This window comes from Cylas formicarius, unplaced genomic scaffold (genome assembly GCF_029955315.1).
Source record: "Cylas formicarius isolate icCylForm1 unplaced genomic scaffold, icCylForm1.1 PGA_scaffold_1__22_contigs__length_36826433, whole genome shotgun sequence".
Lineage (NCBI taxonomy): Eukaryota > Metazoa > Arthropoda > Insecta > Coleoptera > Brentidae > Cylas > Cylas formicarius.
In genome coordinates, this window is record NW_026844264.1 from 28797082 (window position 1) to 28818729 (window position 21648).

The 21648-nt window shown below is 32.8% G+C and overlaps 3 protein-coding genes across 9 annotated transcripts in view; 1 reads left to right on the forward strand and 2 right to left on the reverse strand.

Moving 5' to 3' along the window:
• Nucleotides 1–65: 65 nt before the first annotated feature.
• Nucleotides 66–8476, forward strand: LOC132697508 (DNA replication complex GINS protein SLD5). Of its 3 annotated transcripts, none has more exons than XM_060663107.1 (3): nt 66–536; nt 595–851; nt 8445–8476. In XM_060663107.1, exons 1-2 carry the CDS (start codon nt 137–139, stop codon nt 840–842), a joined length of 648 nt encoding a protein of 215 aa, XP_060519090.1. In that variant the 5' UTR covers nt 66–136; the 3' UTR covers nt 843–851; nt 8445–8476. The 3 variants fall into 3 exon arrangements, with proteins under 3 accessions (XP_060519090.1, XP_060519091.1, XP_060519088.1); XM_060663108.1 differs by lacking the exon at nt 8445–8476 and adding an exon at nt 3491–3606; XM_060663105.1 differs by lacking the exon at nt 8445–8476 and having other exon boundaries at nt 595–856.
• Nucleotides 1698–8344, reverse strand: LOC132697504 (ATP-binding cassette sub-family C member 4-like). Of its 2 annotated transcripts, none has more exons than XM_060663097.1 (18): nt 7860–8344; nt 7692–7802; nt 7506–7640; nt 7159–7363; nt 6882–7107; nt 6427–6583; nt 5910–6369; nt 5718–5857; nt 5352–5667; nt 5127–5291; nt 4171–4355; nt 3843–4118; nt 3547–3769; nt 3207–3431; nt 2963–3143; nt 2152–2752; nt 1976–2098; nt 1698–1926 (listed from the first exon to the last, which is right to left on the reverse strand). In XM_060663097.1, exons 1-18 carry the CDS (start codon nt 7931–7933, stop codon nt 1698–1700), a joined length of 4032 nt encoding a protein of 1343 aa, XP_060519080.1. In that variant the 5' UTR covers nt 7934–8344. The 2 variants fall into 2 exon arrangements, with proteins under 2 accessions (XP_060519080.1, XP_060519081.1); XM_060663098.1 differs by having other exon boundaries at nt 7708–7802; nt 7860–7877.
• A 128-nt stretch (nt 8477–8604) lies between the features above and the next one.
• The window catches only part of LOC132697506 (acetylcholinesterase-like), a 64781-nt gene continuing 51737 nt past the window's right edge, over nt 8605–21648 (reverse strand). For all 4 annotated transcript variants that reach the window (XM_060663103.1, XM_060663104.1, XM_060663101.1 and 1 more), the window contains exons 8-11: nt 19895–20087; nt 17882–18116; nt 15425–15758; nt 8605–15001 (exon numbers count right to left, since the gene is read on the reverse strand). In XM_060663103.1, coding sequence (XP_060519086.1) covers nt 14862–15001; nt 15425–15758; nt 17882–18116; nt 19895–20087 — 902 coding nt within the window. In that variant the 3' untranslated portion in view covers nt 8605–14861. The remainder of the gene's footprint in view (nt 15002–15424; nt 15759–17881; nt 18117–19894; nt 20088–21648) is intronic.

Here is a 21648-nt window from a genome sequence, read left to right on the forward strand (position 1 = left end):
TGCCTAAAAACTGCTTTTGCAAATGCGACTTACTAATTTATATTCTATGGTCGATGAACGCGGGAATATATATAACCAACAAATACATTAGAAAATTATATTTTGTTGCATTTTGTAAATACTTGTTTCTTTAACAATGGAAGAAATTGAAGATTTTGAATTTGAAGAGGATGAAGAACGAGAAAATTTAACAGCTGGTGAGCTGATTCAGCGCATGGAAGAAGCGTGGCTTAATGAAAAATTTGCCCCCGAAATTTTGCCCAACAAAGATCAAGAAGTTGATTGCCTTTTGGGCCAGATATCTTATATGGAAAAAAATTTGGAAAGCCTTCCGAGTACTGATTTTAGAAAGGCAATACATCAAATGGAAGTTGATCGGTTACAATTTTTGGTTACAAGTTATCTAAGAATGAGATTAGAAAAAATTGAATTATATGTTAGCCACATTTTGCATCAAGAACACCTTCGGCGTGATAGAGGGGAAGACTTGTACCTAACCAATAGTGAATTAACTTTTGCTCAGGAATATGAAGAGAGTGGGTAGACTGGACATTTTCCGAAGACTTTAATATACATTTATTTTTCAATTTTTAGATTTAAAACAATATTTTGAGAGTATTATGAGTTTTTGCCCAGGATTACCAACTGAACTGCAAGTCATTGCCCCCAATGTGCATAGTATGGTATTTTTAAAATCAAATAAAGAAGTGGAGGGTGTTGTTATAGATGATGGAAATGGAGAGGATGGTGACTTAATTGATTTGAATAATGATTCGAAAGTTCTTATTTCTTATAACAGTGTGTCAAATTTAGTTAAAAGTGGCGAGGTTCATTTGATATGAAATTTCTAGGTGAGTCTTTTTTAAGATAATTTTGCTGTTCTAAGAAAAATAACTGCCAAATAGTAACAGCAATTGATATTGCTCTGAGATTTCAAACTTTCTTTTTTATATTAAATTTACAATCAATACAGTTTTAGAATTATAAGGGTACTCAGTGATTGACTCAGTGATTCTGTGTTATTTTTATAATAACATATTAGGAATGATAACTTTCTTTTTTAAATATAAACTGAAATATAATAATAAGCTTTGAGAGTACTGAGACTTGTGCATCATTGCATCATTGAAAATATTAACTTCCCTAGTTCAATATCTAGACTTAGATATTTACATTGAAAGCATATATTATTTATTACTTTTAGATTTTATTTTGTCTATATTTTTGTTTCGCCCTTTTATGCTTTTAAAAAATATATTGCCCTTAATCAAACAGAATACTCGAGTATTGTGATGTGACCCATTATTTTTCAATGAAAGAAAAAAAATGATTTTGTGGAATTTATACAATTGTGGGTGTAAGTAAAACTGCAACAGTAACATCAGCATTTTCTTTCTATAAATAAGTATACAAAAATATTTTTGTTTTAATAATGTTAACAAAAGTGCATACACTTTAAGAGCACTTTTATGGCACAGATAATCTAAAGGACTAGGCAGTTTTTAAGTAATAGTAGGTTAAGTCAAAAGTCTTGAAAACTTACAGAACTTAAAACAATGTTGTTTTACTAAAACAATGTCATTTTGATTGCATCAGTTACTAATACATATTGTCTTGGTATAGTTAATCACAGCAAAGTAACAAAGAAATTCCAAAAAAAGCATGAAGAACTAAGTACTAGGTTTCATTTGTGCTTATTAATCAGAGCTATCATTATCATTATTAGTGTAATTGTACAATCCCCGTTTCTCGTAAGTCTCTTGTGCTATTGCTTTAAGTCTAGATTCCATGGAGGGACCGGTTTCCTCTACCATTTTGGCAAAATACCCATTAGGAATTTGCATAAGCTCATGGGGTGGCGCAAACTCTACAGCTTGTCCTGCATCCATAACTAGTACTCTGTCAGAGTCCATTATTGTGTTCAGCCTAAAAAAAATGGTTCTTGCAAGCATTCAAATATCCTCAGGGAGCTTACCGATGTGCGATAGTAATGACAGTGCAGTCTTGGAAACAGTCTCGAATTGTTCTTTGAATAAGCGAATCTGTATGAGGATCAACATTGGCGGTGGCCTCGTCCATTACCAAAACCTTGTTCTTTCTGAATAAAGACTAATATTTACTAACCAAATGAAATTTTACCAGTATACATACCTCACAATTGCTCTTGCCAAGCATATAAGTTGCCTTTGACCTGCACTGAAATTGGCACCTCCTTCGCTAACTAGTTGTTCCAAGTTATTAGCTGCTTGTCGCAATTCAACTCTTTCCAAAGCTCTCCATAAATCTTCATCTTGATTTCTTCCAAATGGATCTAAGTTGTACCTTAAAGATGCCGAAAACAAAGTAGGATGCTGTGGAATAATTGAAATGCTTGATCGTAGAGTGCGAAGCCCAACTACAGCTGTATCTTGTTTGTCTAATTCTATAAGGCCATCCACAGAAGCCAATCTAAACAAGGCCGCAATTAGCGAAGATTTTCCGGCTCCGGTCCTGCCGACTACTCCCACTTTTTCACCGGGACGTAGACGCAAATTTAAATCGCGAAGAACTGGGACTGAGTCTGGAGTGTAACGCATGTACGCATGTTTGAATTTAATGCGGCCTTTATCCGGCCAACCGGTTGGTGCCCGATTAGCTGGTAAAGGTTCCCATGGGCCTTCTTCTTCTAAATGGGTGTACTGAAGGACTCTTTCGACACTAGTCATGTTTGAAGAAACTTCAGCTGATTGTCTAACTCCATATTGTAGCATTCCTACGATTTAATAATACAATAATTTCTAAAAAATAGGAAAGTTTCATAAAACTTATGGAGTTTCAAGATCTTAATGTTTTCTGTAATTATCCGATCCGAAAACTGCTAATCGAACAAATAGAGGCACTATTAACTGTATGGCATTAGTATACTCATATTTGTATTAAAAGATTAAATACTAAACAATGCTTTCATTTTCAAAAATCATACCTGTTAAAATTAGACTGTGGGCTATGACGAGCCCCACACTACCACTGTGGGTATCTGCATTGTGAAGAATCATAAATTGAAAAGTAACCAAACATAAGAATATAGTACTAATAACGTCAAGATAGAAACCTAAAGTCTCACTACTTGTTATAAACATGAACCACGTGGCAGTGTGCTGATCCTAAAAATCATAAATAAGAGTACATACTTCATGTAGGTGCTGATTTCAAATTACAATCGTTACCTGCAAAGCATCAAATTCGCTAGTAACTAATCTTTGTGCTTGGAAAGCCCTAATAGAAGATAGCCCATTTAAAGAGGCTGACAAATGAGAAAATACTGGTCCTTTTGTCATTCCTTCTAACCGCTTTATATCTTGTGCTGATGTCAAGTATACTGCTCTGATATACACAAACAGAATGCACAGGACTAATGCAGGGATTATCATCCAGGGGTTGATAATGAATACCTAGATAAATTGATGACAAAGTGAGGTTGAATAACTTTTAAAATTTACAAGTTTTTTAGGTTTCCTTTGAATAATAATTTTTACTATCAAAACATATACAAGTGGTGTTACTTACCATGCCCAATATACCGGCAGCAACCAAAAAAATCTGAATTGCATCCAAGGTACACTTTGGTAACACTTCATCTACTGCACCCATGTCTTTAGAAAACCTGTTCAAGATCCTGCCTGAGGGATTGCTATCAAAGAAACTCATTGGAGCCTTCAAAACACAATGGAACATTTTGTTGTGCATTACTTTCGATGCATTCATGCAGATTTTAAAGAACAGAGTTGATCTACAAAATTATGGATTTACAGAATATAATGTAACACATCTTTAATATATCAAATTAAGAAATGATATAATACCTGGCACTGGTCAGTATTATAGCAGCAATTATCAATCCAGTGTAAACATAAATATATTCATTATCTGTGGAAAATAATGTTTCATTTTCAAATTCCTTAAATTGTTCTGTAATGTTTGTTGAAAAATTTGTGGTTAGCAAAGGCACATCTGTTGCATTTGAATCCAAAATCAAATTTAACTCGCTTTTATCAGTAGCATTAATATTCTTTGCAGATATATTGTTGCTAGTTGCGGAACTAAATTCTTGATTGTATTGCATTTGTTTCTGATTTGTCCTAAATGTTCATATATTGTATTTTTTAATGAAGTGTTTAATGTAATACTTACCAATATGTAACCCACATGTCAGATGCATTGCAAGTAGTTTGGGCGATTATCAATATCAGTAGTAATAACACGAGCATCAACCAAGAGGCTCCAGATTTGTAATACTCAACATAGGTGGATGTCGAAATTGAACCTTTTGCTAAAAGTTCTTCAGCCTCTTCAGAATCATCATTCCCGACCATGCTCTAAAAATTGTATCAAAAAATTTAATCAGTATGTTATCAGTTAGTTAATAGATGGATAAAATCATCTGAAAAAAATGTTCGGTAAATTTTATCTGTATTATATTGATACAGTAATCAATTTTTCTTTAGTCGAAGTATATATATATATATATATATATATATATATATATATATATATATATATATATATATATATATATATATATATATATATATATATATATATATATATATATATATATATATATATATATATATATATATACATATATATACATATATATATATATATATATATATATATATATATATATATATATATATATATATATATATATATATATATATATTCTCACGTATTGATTCACGGATGGAAAAATGTGATGACACTATATTCCGGGATATCATCCGTTCGCTCGTTGAACTCCGACTGGAATCCTGCAATTCCAGTCGGAGTTCAACGAGCGAACGGATGATATCCCGGAATATAGTGTCATCATATATATATATATATATATATATATATATATATATATATATATATATATATATATATATATCTACCCTTTTTTGTTTGTTTTAGGGACTGTTCAAAAAATATAGACCATTTCAGCTAGTCAACTTGTAAATAATAAAATATTTTTATCACTAGCAGGAAGTGTGAATCGTTTTCATAGGTGTACATATGTTTTCCATTAGAGGCAGTAGAACATAATTACAAGAATTACAACCTGTGCAACCGTTATTGTAGCCGTCAATTGAAAAACTTACAATTACAGATGAAACTGATTGCAGTCGTTCTCTCTTGATTATGTGTGGCGTAGGATCTTGCTTGATTTCTTTTTTTACCTGGTGTGTTTGCTCAACTTCTTTAGAAAGCAGGGATAAGTCTTCCTGGGACAGGTCATTTATTGCTCCCTTTTTTGTGATTTTTCCCTAATAAAATATTTCTATCAAGAAAAACATATTCAATAGGGATTTATGTTTTTGACTTACATTATGCATTAAAACAATAACTTCAGCGCCTTTCAGAAATTGCACTTGATGGGTAACAAGGATCCTAGTCTTATTTTGCAGATATCCTTGGATACATTGCTCAAATAAATGCTTAGCTACATGTGCATCTACAGCAGATAATGGATCGTCCAGTAAATAAATGTCTACGTCTCTGTACACTGCACGGGCTAGAGCTACGCGTGCTTTTTGACCTCCGCTCAATGCCATTCCTCGTTCACCAACAAAAGTGCGGTCCCCATGAGGAAGTTGTTCAAAGTCCCTTTCTAAAGCACAAACCCGCACTACATCTTTATATCTACGAGGTCAACATATTTTTTTCACGAAACTGCTGAATTATGATTCTACCTGTTCCTATCGTAAGGCATACCAAACAGTATATTTTGTCTTATGGATGCTGCAAAAAGCCAAGGATCTTGAGCAGCAAATGATACCCGACCTGTTGTTTCTAATTTACCAGCAGTAAGGGGTAACTCTCTTAACACTACCTTAAAAAATACATAAATATTATAAGCTTCACTAGAACATCTTGGATATTACTTGAAGAAGAGAACTTTTGCCGGAACCAACTTCACCAATAACACAACACAATGTACCAGATTGGATTTCTAAATTTATGTCTCTTAGTGTATCTACTATTGGATTTGCAAGCCAACTGGCTCGTGCCTTAACCAATCTTAAATCTCCACTTGTTGTGTCCTCATTCACGCAATAATCAACGGCAGTATTCTCTTCCATCACCAAAAAGTCCTCCAATCTCTTAACAGACACTTTGGCCTCTTCATATGTAGAAAGTGCCATTGGAAAAAATATTGACATAAATAATTGAACACTATTTAAAAGCTGAGCCATGGAAAACACGACATCTCCAGTGATCTCATTTCCTAAAAGGACATATGACACAACTGCCACATAAAGCGCGGCACGTTCAATGAACACATTTAAAGCTGCGGAAAACCCTTTAATGTAAGACGTTTTTGTGATTGCATCGACTTCTTTTCTAAAATCATAAATTACGACATTCTTTTACAAATTTGCTTTCAGGTAATGTAGGTACTTTCTGGCAACTTCAACCATCTTTTCAAAGGGCTGTTCCCAGGCGTACATTTTGATAACTTGTATTCCTGCTGTTATTTCGCTCATCAATTTTACGCGACCATCTGTTAAAAGAGCTATTTTGCCCCGGAAGTAACCTTGTAACTTTGATAAGTAACCTAAAATTTATTTCCTGGGAATATTTTTCATACATACAAAAGGGCACAACAAATATTATATTATTAGAGGATTGTTATAATCAATTTAATTTATATTTTCCATTTGACAATTTTATCCATTTAATGGTATTCTTTTTCTCACCACTCTAAATGATTCATCAATGATAGGGTGATGTCATTTACGTAATTTATTTTTGTATATGGTGGTAATCTATTAGAAGGAAAGAGGTCAATTTTTTTTTCACAATCTTATTCACTAGATATCAATTTTTTTCATAGATAATAATAAAATACAAACCTTGCATAACAACTGCTTGCAAAGTCATTCCACCAAATGTTGGTAAAGCAGCCAGGCCAATGTAACTATACATGATATAGAGAGAAACCAAAGCAATTAAAGGCATCATCCATATATAATGCAAAAATGGTGCTGCTATATCAAATCTGACCACATCATTGGATAGCAAATTAACTACTTGTCCAGAAGCAGTTTTTTCAAGAGAAATGTGGTTTAATCTAAGAAGCTAAAAATATTTTTTTTTAACAGAAAATTCGAAATAGTTTATAGGCTGCACCTTTCTATAAATTAGGGAGGAACAGGCAATTCTAACTCTCATGCCAATTCGAGACATTTCAAGGAGTGTGAAATGCCATACAATAACATTTATGAATGCTAAACCTATCACACCTGATCCTAAGAGCCAGCCTTCCTGAGCAGATCTGCTTGAAGTGTTGTCAAAATATTTTATATATTCAGCTAAGACTATGGGTTGCAACATTCTGCAGAAAATAAAAGAAAATTAAACAAATATAGCATACTGTAGTGAGAACTAATATGAAACAAGAATTTGTAAAAACAGTTTAGAAATTTTTGTCAATAAATTATGAATTTGAACAACTTTACGAAGGAACAACCACTTACTTTACAAATAAATTATTAAGGAACAGTAACAATCCAAACCAAATATATGTTTTATGAAATGTTTTAAAGATTGCTTTCTGAAGGCTTGGCTGATTTTTGGTTTTTTGACTCTCTTGGACTTGTACATTCCAATTTCTGAAATATAAATTTGTAGTAATTAAAATCTTTGTAACATGTTACTTTTACTTCTCTAATTCATCACCTAAAGGTTCCGATAAATCCCTTTCGGTAGTATTGAAAATATCTTCTATTTTGAGATCATTTTGGTACCCTTTCTTCAAGAACGGCAGAACCCAGCTACAATATAAAAAAACATCAGGAGTAAATAACAAAAGTATTGGAAAAATTACTTACCAAAAAAATAGTTTCGATAATAGATTTGCTTTTTCCTCGGGACTAGAATTATTGTATTTTTTGGATGAATCCATAACAATTTTGTAATACTATAAGGAAAAACTAATCTAAACACACGAAGCAAATCATTAGTGGCACCGACAACTAAACTTCTTAATTTGCAAGTAAATTAAATACTCTGTAAAGTTGTCTTGAAAAAAGCGAGGTTATGTAAGTTAATAGAGCGATTTACATGGAGAGCGGAGTATTTGATCTACTATTCCATATCGCCTTTTATCTACTATTCGCATCACAATAACAAAAACACTTATCTACTACATGTAAATTTCAGTTGATAATCGTAGTATTGCGGCATATTGATTATAATTTTATTTTAATAAATTCAAAATTGTTGCAAACTTGCGTAATATCGAAATTGAGGTCGCGTCGATTAATATAGTGAGCGCACTTGAACTTGTAGGACTCGATATCGTAATAGACTGATAAAAATATATACCAGCATTTCAAATTATTTAAAGTATCGTTTTGTCTAACCTTGAAAATATTCGATAGATATTAATATATTTAATATTTTCACGCTTTTAGGCCGAAGAATACTCATGTTGAACTGAGGTGATCTTTTACTTGATGGAAATCCATTTATCAAAATAAATAAGAACTAAAAGTTCAGATTTTCACGAAATTAGTTCTTATTTATTTTGAATACTTCTGGTAAAAAAATGGTTGATGAAATAAAACTACCTATTTTGTACAAGCATTTCATTTATTTAATTCCACTCAATCAATCAATAATAATTAGGTACAGCCAAAGGCCTACAACAATTTCTAGGTGTGTTATAATAATCGTTCTTTATACTTTACAATATTCTTTAAATAATAATCAAGACCTAATAGACCAAGCCCAACTACCTATATGTAGCGCAGGTTTTAAAAACTATATCAAAATCATAACGCAACGGTAATCTTAATGAAAAACACTTAAACCTAATATTAGTTCGTCGTTAGACACTGATTAAAACAATTGACTACATTTTAGTAATTATTATATGCTTTTTCTTTATCACATAACTGAGAACACGTTCTTGTACAGGGCGGGTCAGATATTGGTACCGTTCGACGAATTAAATTGGGTATAGTGAAGAAAAACGTGTCACAAAATATATGAGAGAATCCGTCCAAATTGGAATCGGACCTGTTCCGCCCTGAAAAATCATAGGAAACAAACTAAAATGTATTTCGCTGTTTTCTGTATTCAATTAGGCTTTCAACGTTAAAAACTAAATGTAATTACCCCGTTTTTAATTAAGCCATATATATTTTTTTGTTGAAAAATTGGAAGATCTTATAAATAAAGCTATTTTCAATTAACACCGGACGTTCAGCTGCGCGACCACAGGATATCTTTATCATGTTGATACGAATTACTCCTCGAATATTTTGAAAGCCTAAAATATTAATCTTACGAAATTACGGTAATTCGCTGCATTTTGGAACGTTCTTTCGAGATCCCGCAACCCATTCGTAATGACCGATCGGCCCCAGCCAGTTCACAAAAATATCAGAATATTAATAAGAATTTATCTTTATAACCCTATTCATCGGTTGATGCCGAAATCGAGCGGTCATTCCAAATGAGATACACAGGTAGATATCCGTAAAATTCAAGCACAAATATATACTCTGGCAGACTAAAATCTATTTAACACATTTATGATATGTCCACATATTTGCAGAACACTTAAAAAGTTATCAACATATCTTTAAAAAACTCTCTCGATATCTATATCCCATAGTTTACCATACGTAGCAATCTCACCCAAACACCGCTGCATGCGGTTATAGAAATAGCCATTTTCTTCTGGACCGATTAGTCTTCCAAAGGAAAAATATTCTGTACACCGTCCCTCTACACCCTTAAACGTTTTCTGGTTCGCAAAAGGGCGCGATCAGAATCGATACAAAATAGTCGTTCGAAAATTTTTACAAGTTCTAAAAGCGTGACACCGTCACTCCTAAGGAACATTATGCGTTATCAAAACTGTTCCGAGATCACCAGAACGGTATGATCCCGTTCTCGATCCTATTTTGATATAATTATATCTAAACTTGTGCAATATATTATGAAAACTAGTCATTATGTAATTTACAATTATTGTTGTTTCTACTGGTCGTCTGGCAAAGAAATATTCCGCAAGCACCACAATGGATTATTCGGTTTTCGGACAGAAAAAGAAATTAAAAAAAAATTTGCATGTGATTTTCGCCCAACTAAAGTATTTCATAACGTGAAGCGTAGATGCTGATTAGGTTAATGGGCAACCCCTATCAGGCGTTTATCAATTTGAGCTAGAAAAGTTTTTGTAGTAGCGGCGAGCACATTACTTCAGAACCGTTTCTATGAAAATCACGAAAAAAAATCTTCAGTTAACAATGAATATCTATATTCCGTGATCGACTCCTATACAGTACGAGTATATGGAATTGTATACATCTGAGATTAAAAAAAAACTATTGGAGCACAACTTTTTATACACTGTTTGTCAGATGTGGCAAAAGTTTATTAGACTACAAGATTTACAATAATTACAAATAGAAATATTTAGGCGCCACCAAGCTATAATAGGTATTTTTAAAAATTAAGCTATCGCTTGCGACACAAAGCTTTAAAATAGTCACGATTTTTCAGCGCTAATAATTATTATTAGCGCCACTAAATATTAAAACCCTTTCGTTGTTTAATAAAAAAAAACGTTTGGAATATAAACGTCGCCATCACAATCGATTTGTCAACATGCCCAATAAATATTTCTCTTTTTCACAAAGAATAGCATACGAGTGTTTTGGAAATGGAAATGAAGTTATGAAAAATTTTGTTTTTTAATGCATAAATTAACAAAAACCATTTCGATATCAGTTGAAAAATGCGCATTTTTATAGGAATAATTATTTATCATTTGAATTTTGCATAAAGTAAACAACCACGGTTCTGAGGTTTTACACAGATTATTAAGATATTTATGAAAAAAACAATTTTTTTTTCATTTAATTCTAAAAAATAATTTCTGCCAGAAAATTCTTGTTTTGGCTCATCTCTACAAAAATCAAGTTTTTCTATGCATTACAGCCTTCATATTTTAAAGCAGCAAAATATAAATTAAAATATTTATATTTTTCTGCCGTTCAACGCTAAAAATGCATTATTTGCAACTAATTTTGTGTTTATATTAAATAAACGGTTCTGAAGTACTTTCTTGCGTACGTCATACGTCACTCAATAAATCAAACCATATTTCGCTTGCTTTGGGCATCAGTTTGCCAATTCTCAAATTACAAGTGATAAATTAGCACTATATGAAGAAATTTTTTATTATTAGTTTTACGAAAAGAAGTTGTTGTTTATAAGAAGTTCTGCATACTCTAAAATGTAAAATACTTGCTCAAGAGCATTGTTATTGACAAAAAGTGATTAGAGTTGAAAACTTCTTTTCAATAATATCCACGAGAATAATATCAAAATTTAATTTAATTTTAATAATTAATTTATTTAATTAATTAAATTAATTTATTAAATTGGATATTTAAACCTGGTATTCAACTCTTTTCAAAATTTCTAAATGACTTTTTCAAAAGTAAAGGTTCCTTACTCTTGAGCAAAATTAATGTTGTTTGACAACCCTCGCATACGACAAAAAAAATATCTTAATATATAAAATATTATATTAAGTTTTAGGCCGCGCAGAATTTTTCATTAAGTATAACTTTTTCTTAAAATTATGAATAAAAAATTTTTGCATATGGTGCCGACTTAGTTGGGCACACTGTATAATAAAATCAATTTAATACAAACCATCCAAGCAGATTGTTCATTTGCTGCTCGTGAAACATCGAACATTTACCTACACCCTTTTCAAACTCAGCTTAGGCCTTAGATCATGGAAGGGGTAGCAATAATTATATGGGGAATTTGTTTGAATGCGAAAAATATTATAAAAGCCACGCATTTCGATGGGAAAATTATTAAATTACGTAAAGCCGGTTTAACAAAATTTGGCACGTGAAATAATAAAATATATAATTTTGGCAAATCCCACACTCGTGCCTATGGTGTTTAATGGCCTAAGACTTAGATTGAGTTAAACCAGGAAGAAAAAATTAGAGCAGCTAGACTATCTATTGGGATTTGACAGCTTAAATGTGGAACAAAATCTGACCAAAGATCTACACGTAAATATGAGTTTACAATTATATACAATGTGGGAATCTAATTCGCTTTTCATAAAGGTACCTTTTTCGCACCATCAGTGGATATGTACGTTTTAAGTGGTAAGTTGCGGGGAACAGCTTAAAAGTTACGGAAAAATGGTACATCGAGACGTTCATATTTGTTTTGCGGGTACAGGTGGGGATGGAAACGTTTGAGCGACTACAAAGTTTAAATTCACGATGCAAATAATAAACAACTTTCAACGTCTCAATGCACTAATACTACAAACGCAGAGGCACTAGAAGTCACTATTCTAATAACTAGGATAGAGGGTTACAAGGTAGTTATTTGTCACTTATGTTTGTAATTTTTTTTTATTTATAAGGCAGCGAAGAGATTCAATAGCGAAGGACTGTTTTTATGAAATAGGTACTTATTTGGCAATATACTTTGTAATATGACGTCTTTAGAATTACTGGCCGCAAACGAGATATTTGGTCGAATTCCTGTATAAAAATTCCGTGTACGAATGTACTTGGTTTTAAAATTCCCATCGAACTATTCAAAATCGGTTGACAACTAGATTATTTGATCTAGTTAACAATTTGCGCGGAAAATTTGTTTTTCAAAACTGATTTGTTTGCCATTTTTAAATGTCTATTTCCACTTGAAAAAGTCACCGCATAATCGCGCATTATTTTATTTTTGTTATTCTGAATAGATTCAGGCTACCACGCTTTTGCATCACAATATTTTTGGATTATCCACAAACTTTGTTTTAAAATAACGTTCATATGTATTTATTATGTGTTTGTATTTGTCTTCTATGTCTGCAATAGTTAGCCCCCATTATTGGATTACCGAAGTAAATTATTTCTGATTTACCTGTATGTAGTTCTATAGTTGGACAAAATAAAGTTCGTTGTAGCATAATGGCATAAAGTTTCGCACCCCAGAAACAACGACGTTTCTTAATCTAGATATGTGTAAATTTAAATCATTCGAAAGTCTGGTGAAAGAAAGGGGGTAACAGAAACATTGCTAAGTAACAGTGACACCGAAACACTGAAAAAATAAATAAGGTTGGAGAACTAATCAGAGGGAATTTATTTGAAAAAGATATAACTCTCGAAACTAAGGGAAAACCTAAAACCTGTCAAATAAAAAACGTTGTTTCTGTATCTGAGCGTCTGGCTTTATTGAGATCAAGTTTTCTATAAACTAATTCATATTTCCATTGGCTTCAAAGTCACTATTAAGGTGTACTGACTATGGTGTATATGTATGTGTGCATGCTCATTATTCACAATTATTCCACACCATTAACGATTCGATCTCAACTCACCGTTGACAATTTGAATGAGTTTTCCAATTCGGGCAGTGTATATCGTAAAACTAGATTATTTATGGATTAGGCATAAAAGGGCCCCCGAATCATATCGATTATACCCGTTCCCTGGTTCTATCCAATTTTAGGGACAACACTACCAAAAATAGCTTTCAACCCGGTTTAAAATTTAACGCATGGGCCTTTTTATAGGAAGCGCCACTGGAAATTGAATGTCGCTCTGCATAATTAATGGATCCGCTTCTAAATTCGAACGTATGAGTAGGGTTCGGGAGACACTTGCGTTACATTGGTCGATATATACCAATTTATTTGTGGATTCGCAACGCGGTGACGTTGCGACGAAATCTCATTGAGATTGGTTCGGTGGCCAAATCGAATGAAACTTGATACCGAACACGAAATTGATGTTTTGATTGATTTATTTTTAACAATTTAATGATTTTAATTACTACGTTGAGAAGTTAGCAATTTAGTTTAAAAACTGATACTGATTTGTTTTATTCGATATGTTTTTAGCAATTTACTAATTAATATTTCTCAATTATTTTTTGAATCTAATAATTATATTGGTAAAAATAGACTATTTTCAGGTTCGCGAAAAGTAGCATTCTATTGACAATCCCCATAAATTGTTTGACAAATCCATAAATTGTTTGACAAATCCATAAATTGTTTTCAGTATAATTTGTTGTACTTTTTTAAGTCATGGCTCAAGAACGCGTTAAAATTAAGTTGACATTTTTCAAATGTCATCGTTATTACTATTGTCTAGAATGCGGAGATGACTGAAAAATGTAAAAGTGTCAGTAGATGATTATCAAAACAGGCCTATTTAACTCGGGCAATTCCTGCTAAATTTGAATCCTAAACCAAGTACATTTAGTACATTTGTGCTAATTTCACGTGTTGCAGGTGTTTACCATCTGCCCACCGTTTATCGAAACATAAAATGGATGTTGATTTTAATCAATCACTCAATTAAAGTGTTTCGCTTTGACGCAGATTTCTCGTCAGATAGATAAAAAAACTCTTTGATTTGCTTGCAGCCAGTTGGTAGAACGAAAATTTGTTTAAATAACTTTTGTTATCTAGACGATCGACATTATCCATAGTAGAAAAAGTCTTAAATTTTGATATGTACATATTTTCGTTTGAACTTGAAATGTTCTTAATTTGTACTTATTGTATATTGTTTGGTCGAAATTGTTTAGTAAATCGGATAAAATGTTTCCCATGGCAAGCAGAAAGATTTCGTTGCTTGTTCTTCCGTCGGATAATGTCGATTATCGGTAGTGCGCAAAAACGAATGCTTGTTTCTGTCGTCTAAACAGTGAAAGCATAATTCTAGTAAACCGATTGCATTTTTCTCCCATTTGTCTCGAATATCAACCAGTCACAATTACTCTTAACACCAAATACTAATGTTTATCCACTTTCCTGGCGTACCCTACGACAAACTGCCACCGACAACGGCGAGTAGTAGGAACATCGTAGGGCCTAAGATTAGGTCCCTTGTGTACTTACTTCGATGTAGAGCAGTTGCTTGATTAGTACAATTCTGTGGTGTTGGATTTTGTTGTAACTCCTCTGTAAAACCACGTCATATACAACTGGCTAGATATTTAGAGTATGTCAAATGAAAATTCTTTCTACGCGTAAAATCTTTTCCTGAACTAGCATTTCGAAAATCATTACCACAAGTCAAATCTGGTGCTTTTGTGAAAAGATTAAATTTAACATTGCGACTGACAATGTACAAATTTTCTGCTTCACGAGGTTACCAACGGGATAGATGGGAATCTGTAAAATCTTCTCATAAAAACAAATAATTCACATTTAGGACTTCCATTTGCGAGAGTTATTTAATGTATTTTAATGATACACCGAAGGGCGTCATTTAATGTACAAAACTCAAGTATTATGAGGATGAACCATTAAACTGTATATCATGTACCGTACCATACTTTCGTGAATTGATTGGTGGACTTTTCGAAAACAATTATTACTTACTTGTGAGCTGCTGCAGTTGAGGTAGGTATTTTTTCCAAAAGGCGCACTGTTTGAGCCTCGGCCCTCTGCCAGTGGCAGTGGAATTAACATCGAGGGTCAGGTATTCCCTCCCGTAGGCCGTGTGCAATGGCCAAAAAGTGGCAGTCCATACTCCGTTCGGTGAAAGAGACGGGTTACCAGTTTTAGCAAAGTTGGCCCAGTAGCGCATGATTCGCTTAGACAGGTCCACTTCCTGGGCCGTGTAGCTTTTGGCCGGGTTGAGCGGTTCGCCGAACACGTAATTGATTTCTTCCGCGTGCATCACGCCCGTCCACGAAGGCCATGGATTTGCAACCTAATTATATAATTTTTGAAATACTAAATGTAAAACCGACTTTTTCTACTCATATAATACTGATTTTCGGATAAGGCAAGAGAGATACAGCACAGCTGAAAAGAGAAGTTGAGTATCCATGAACCCAAAAATAAATTAAAATCTTATATAAGGTATTCCTTGAAATATGGCGTAAAAAGTAAAATATAGGTGATTTTGTTTTATTTTTTTTAGCCACAATATGTTCTAACGTGTTATGCTTTGTCTTGTCCAATTAAAAAGGTAGTATAAAGGGCAGAGCTGCAAAGACACAATATAAAAGAAAAATTAGAAGTCCTTTGAGAATGTATTCTTTCCGCCATATTTCTGGTATCAAGGTACATATTATCGAATTCGTGCTACCCTGCCTTTTCCAAGATGAAAATTTAGGGAGTTAAATTTGAAGCCCTAGGAATAATATTCCATATTGGACGTCTTGATCAATTTTAGTGTAACTTGATTTGTTACATGTGACACAACTATATTTCATAAAAACGCTGATATTTAAAAGAGATTCATGACCGGCAATATTTGTTCAACAACTTTACTATTTGTTTTCCTTGTCAAACTTCACATTCAAGTGTGGAAAAACTCAACAGTAATAAGGAATTGTAAGTTAGAAAAAAAGTGTTACACATAGCGATAATATAATTTTGTATCGTCAGAAAAGCTATAAAATTTCCCACAAGATAGCATAAGACGCACAAAATTAATGCTTATCCAAACTTTCCGAAATTGTAGCGGCACCACTAATTTTATAATTTTAATTTTAATATTGGCCTTACGGGTTTTGATAGTGTGAATTAATTAAATGAAAATATCAAAGAAATTCCAAAGGTCTGTCGAAGGTTCCATGCATGGTATATATAAAGTTACATTAAAATTGGATTGCGTTGAGTTTCATAAAGAAAAACTTTTGTATCAATCACCTCGTAGATGTTTTGAATTTCTACTGGAAATATTTTTAAATTGTAGCTGTTCTAACATGCATATTCCATCTACACATTAATAGTTCACGCTGCATAAATACTGATTTTAATATAGTTCGTAACTTTTACGCGTGTTAGAATAAAATCGTCTACCTAATAAAGTTTACGAAAAGGGAATAAAAAAACAACTATAAAACGTGAATTTAAATTATTTTAGCATGGTGGTAATAGGTCCTTTTAAGTTTCGGTGCATATATTACATATACTACTCATATTCTCACTATATAATGGCGGAAGTGGGTAGCCTTGCTAACTTAGGGGACCAATAAAATCTAGTAAGATCCGTATCTGTTTTTTGATAAGGTGTTGTGTTACGTACTACGGAGATACCAATTTCCACTTGAATTTTTTTTTAAATTGAATTTATTTTTCCACTCAAAATAATATTTTCATTCAAATGATGTAAGTTGTAATCTACTTGTTGAACTCAATGTTGTACCTCGGAATGCATTTTACACAAAGTGCTTGAATCGCAAAGAATTTAACTACCTTACCTACCTTCTATTGCTAGTGCGTAAATTTTAAAAGCCCTTTAAAAGTGACCATCTAAGAAAGACGTTTTCCTTTTCATTTGCGAAAATCAAACACTAAATTTCATCGCACATTATCATACTTCCCTGATTATACATTAGCCATATACATTTTAAAATTAATATTAAACACTCTTTCGAGTCAATTCAAGCATTTCATGATATTACTATTAACTGCCGTTTTTCCATTAAAAAGAACCCCATTTTGTTTGGTTTCATTGCAATTGTTAAGAGCAATTACTACAAAACCTAAATAAAGCATGACCTCTTCATAGATATAAGAAAGTGACCAATTGCTTTTGAACGGATTATCCAAGGGAGGTCATTAACATACCAATAATTACCTTAATTAATAATAATAATCTTGTTGCACTGTATGTTAATAACCACCATTGGATAATCCGTTCAAAAGCAATTGGTCACTTTCTTATATCTATGAACAGATCATAACAGCAGTCTGATTAAAGCTAATCAAGATATCAAGTATCATTCCAAACATATATACCAGGTGGGTCAAAAATTACTAGGGAGCATTTCAGAAGACATTTTAGTAAAATTTTAAACTACATACTTCACTTCAACTTACCGTGCGATGCTTGTAATAATACATATAAACGTTGTTCCCAGTTTCCGCGTACCGATGAGCAAATTCGTTCACGTTACAAGTGAACTGATAGTCGCCGACCATTTTGTCCAGGGCGTTTCGGTTGGCGACGGGATCGTCAGGGTTTAACCAATCCGTGTATTCGAACACGATCGCCTGACGACCCGCTGGGCCTACGTAGGGGTTCAGTTCGGCTACAGATTGCACAAATTCTTGTCTAAAATAGTGACGTAACTAAATTAAACCAAAGTGCTTTACATTTGAAGCGGTTAAACAAATAATTGCGGATACCTACTTTTGACTTTCCGCCTATTTAAGGAAAAATAAAAACAAAATGGCCAATCGATGTATTTGAGAAAGAAACAAAAACCAATTACGTGATGGACCATTTTTAAATGAAATGAATATTTTTAAAATATAGTCAAAATCGTGTATAGCGGTCTATAGAGTAATAACGAAAATCCTGCATTAAATATAGAAATGTAGACGTAAATTAGAAATTAAAGAAGCCTAAACACTGCGGTAGTAAGAAATTCTAAATAATATGTACTAGTAATTTTCTGTGTACGTCACGAAAAAATTCCCTAGATGAAGATTGTGGTTCTATTTAATTTGCTAAATGATTTTTATTAAATCTTTCGAACTCGGAAGCTTTAGATAGGAGAGTAGCTGGAGCTTGTTAATTTGGACGAACTTTTTTCGCAGGCGTTTATTTTTTGTTATAATCGATCACCAGGTTCAAAACGATTAAAAATATCGTTTTATACAGGGTGCTCCATAATAAGACGCTGATCCTTAGGAGTATGGATTTCTTGAATGATTTTAAGAAAAAAAACTTTATATAAATGAAGCTTCGCAATTGCTTTATTTTTAGTATATATATGGCGTTAAAAATATATAAAAAATCATGTTTTCCTCATTTTTGTGAAGCTGCTTTAGATATGTTGTTGATTGTTCGGTAGAGGCCCGCAATGCATAGAAACCTTTTTTTTTTAATTCCAACAACCTAAATAGTAAAAATGAATTGCTCACCTACATTGATATGAACTCTCTTTAAGGTCAGTATCATATTATGATAATCTAGTTGCTCGTCATAGCCGGCCAAATTTACATTATTTTATAATTATACCATAACTATCGCAAAATTAAATGCTTTTATCATGAAGAATAAAAGACATATACATCCAAAAATCATATAAAAAATATACATTCCACGTATTTTTTCGAACTCGAGTTTTTGTTATGCAAATAGTTCTTCGATGACGATTTCGAATTAGTGTTTCAGATTTTTAAAAAAATACTAAACTAAGACTAACTTTTGTTGATCATTTTTCCAATTTTCCAATAAAGAAGATTATTATTATTTAAAATTAAAGGGAGACGCATTATAGGAAACCATCTGGTATACTTTTTAATTTAATTTAATTTAATTATTTTATCATTACATTCACAGTCCGAGATCAATTTGCAATATATTACATTTTTAGACAACGACTGCTTCAAATAAAGAATACTCTGTATACCGAAATCTCATCGAAATAATTTTTATTCGTTTTTCCGAAATGCATCTCGGAAAACAGTCTGAAAATTTTGCTTATTGTTTTCGAACGTGCGGAATTTGAAAGTATTTTCCCCAATAAAAACCCATTTAGTTAAAGGAAGAAATAATAACTACGCAAAGTCCAGACCTTCCGAAGGTAATCAACTTTGATCTCGTCTTATTCTTCCGTCCTAATCGGGTTCAGGAACGGGAACAAAAAAAATCGAGTTAAATTTACGACGTCTGTGCGAATGCAATTTGGCTAAGATCGAAGATAAGAAAATGAGTTTACGGGAGGCGAACTAATTTTCTATTTTATTGCCGGGTTGTAAATTTCGTTGAGATGCCCTCGTAAATTCCTGCTATTTTTTGCTGTAAAGTTCACATAGATTTTTAATTTTCGAATCGCCATACAGCGAACCCGTAGACGCAGTTGCACCCGACTACGTTATTACCTGCTAATATATACGTTTTCCTCCTTCCTGAACAACTCGGTGAGATAATACATTATAAAGTAGTAACCTTCTTCTGTATTTGAGCCCATCAGAATACTTGTCTTTTTGAAATTTTTACTCGACATGGCGCGTACGGGGTGTTCATCCAAAAACGCCCCATCTATTACGGGCACGAATGGAAATTCGCATATTCCTAAAACACACAAATATCTAATTATTAAAATCGATCATATTCCTGCGAAATAGTTTAACCTAGGACAGGCTGCTCACAATCGATGTAGCATTAGACTTAGAGCTGAGACCAGTGCAAAAACTGGTATCCTCACTAATGAAATAGGACAGGATTGTAGCTGCACTTAGTTGTGATTTCATGTGCCACATAAAATAAGAATTACTAGAAAGGACGTTTGACTTTATGAAAGAAAACATTATTTTATCTCCAGTCTGATATATGGACGGCTTCCAAACAGGAACTGATACATTTCTCCTTTTCCAGAGGCCTACCATATAAGGTGCCTCTAGGGATCTACCCCAGACATTTACGCGATATTGACATGTAAAAATTGTTAAACTTAACAAGGAAAACCCTACAGCAAAGATCAATAGGCGAATTATCCCAAACATGGCCACTTACAAATTCAAATATGGACAAAGTAGCGGGAGCAAAAAGATCAATGGAAAGACAAATGTGTAACACTGATCGATAGAAAAAGGAACAAGTGGATAAGAAATAAAACCAAAGTAAGAGACGTTAGAGGGGAGGTAGCGAAGTCAAAATGGAAATTCGCCTCTCCAGCCAGCCAGCTGGTTTGAAATGCGACAGTAATTACCTTGTACTTGAACCTCTGTTAGAATCATAGTGTACTAAGAAACCAGCTCAATAAATAGTTGGAAAAAAGTTAGCGTTTATCCTTCGTTATAGGTAGATTACTATAAATTCCATACAGGACGCTACCATTCTAAGCAGCATCTTGGATTTAAGCAAAACTGCCTACAACTCAACATTCTTGAGAGTTTCCTGGAGGATTTATATCAAATTATGCTCTGCCCCAAAAAAATTTTGGTGTCCGGCAACATGCTGTTATTTTGACAACAATGAATTTTTGTTTTCGTTTTTTAATTTAGAATAATGCGGAACTTTTCCAGACCGTTTGAAAAGGAATGTAGAAAGCTAAATTTTGTAGTTTAGTCAAATCTTCCTTTCGGTTCAAACGAAAAATTGCATATTCAAAATAACGCTTTTGCATGTTTTAGTTGTTTTGTGAAAACATCCCAATCAAAGTTTATGAAATTACAAATAATTTCACCACGAGATTTCTATGAATTGTAATAGGATAGGAATGAAGAAATAAGCATTCAAACTACTGCTATAAATCCATAAAATACAATTTGTTAAAACGCTCTGATTGAACACACTAGGATATCGATTGAATACACCTAATACATAATTGTACGAACAAGTTGAGGCAACACCAAAAAGCAATTACTGAACATTTTTATTGGAAAATGCCGCTAGCAACAACAACGGACCTAGTGCATAAAAAGTTTAGAAAAATATTTGACCCTGTGAAATATCCATTAATGTAGATGAGGTGAGTTCGAAGAAGAACTACTGGACAAAATTGAGGCGTATTGCAAAATACGTCGTAAATTTTAGATAATGTTTTTAATAACATTATTAACAAAAGTATTTTTTTTTTCAAAAATAATTATTTTAATTACGGAGTGGTAAGCTATTCTTAGACGAACCTAGT

Coding starts and splice junctions, on each gene's coding strand:
- LOC132697508 (XM_060663107.1), top strand. CDS start 137: ATGGAAGAAATTGAAGATTTTGAATTTGAAGAGGATGAAGAACGAGAA. Junction 537..594: donor TGCTCAGGAATATGAAGAGA/GTGGGTAGACTG, acceptor TTCAATTTTTAG/ATTTAAAACAATATTTTGAG.
- LOC132697504 (XM_060663097.1), bottom strand. CDS start 7,933: ATGGATTCATCCAAAAAATACAATAATTCTAGTCCCGAGGAAAAAGCA. Junction 6,584..6,881: donor GCAAGCAGTTGTTATGCAAG/GTTTGTATTTTA, acceptor AATAAATTTTAG/GTTACTTATCAAAGTTACAA. Junction 2,753..2,962: donor CCACAGTCTAATTTTAACAG/GTATGATTTTTG, acceptor ATTAAATCGTAG/GAATGCTACAATATGGAGTT.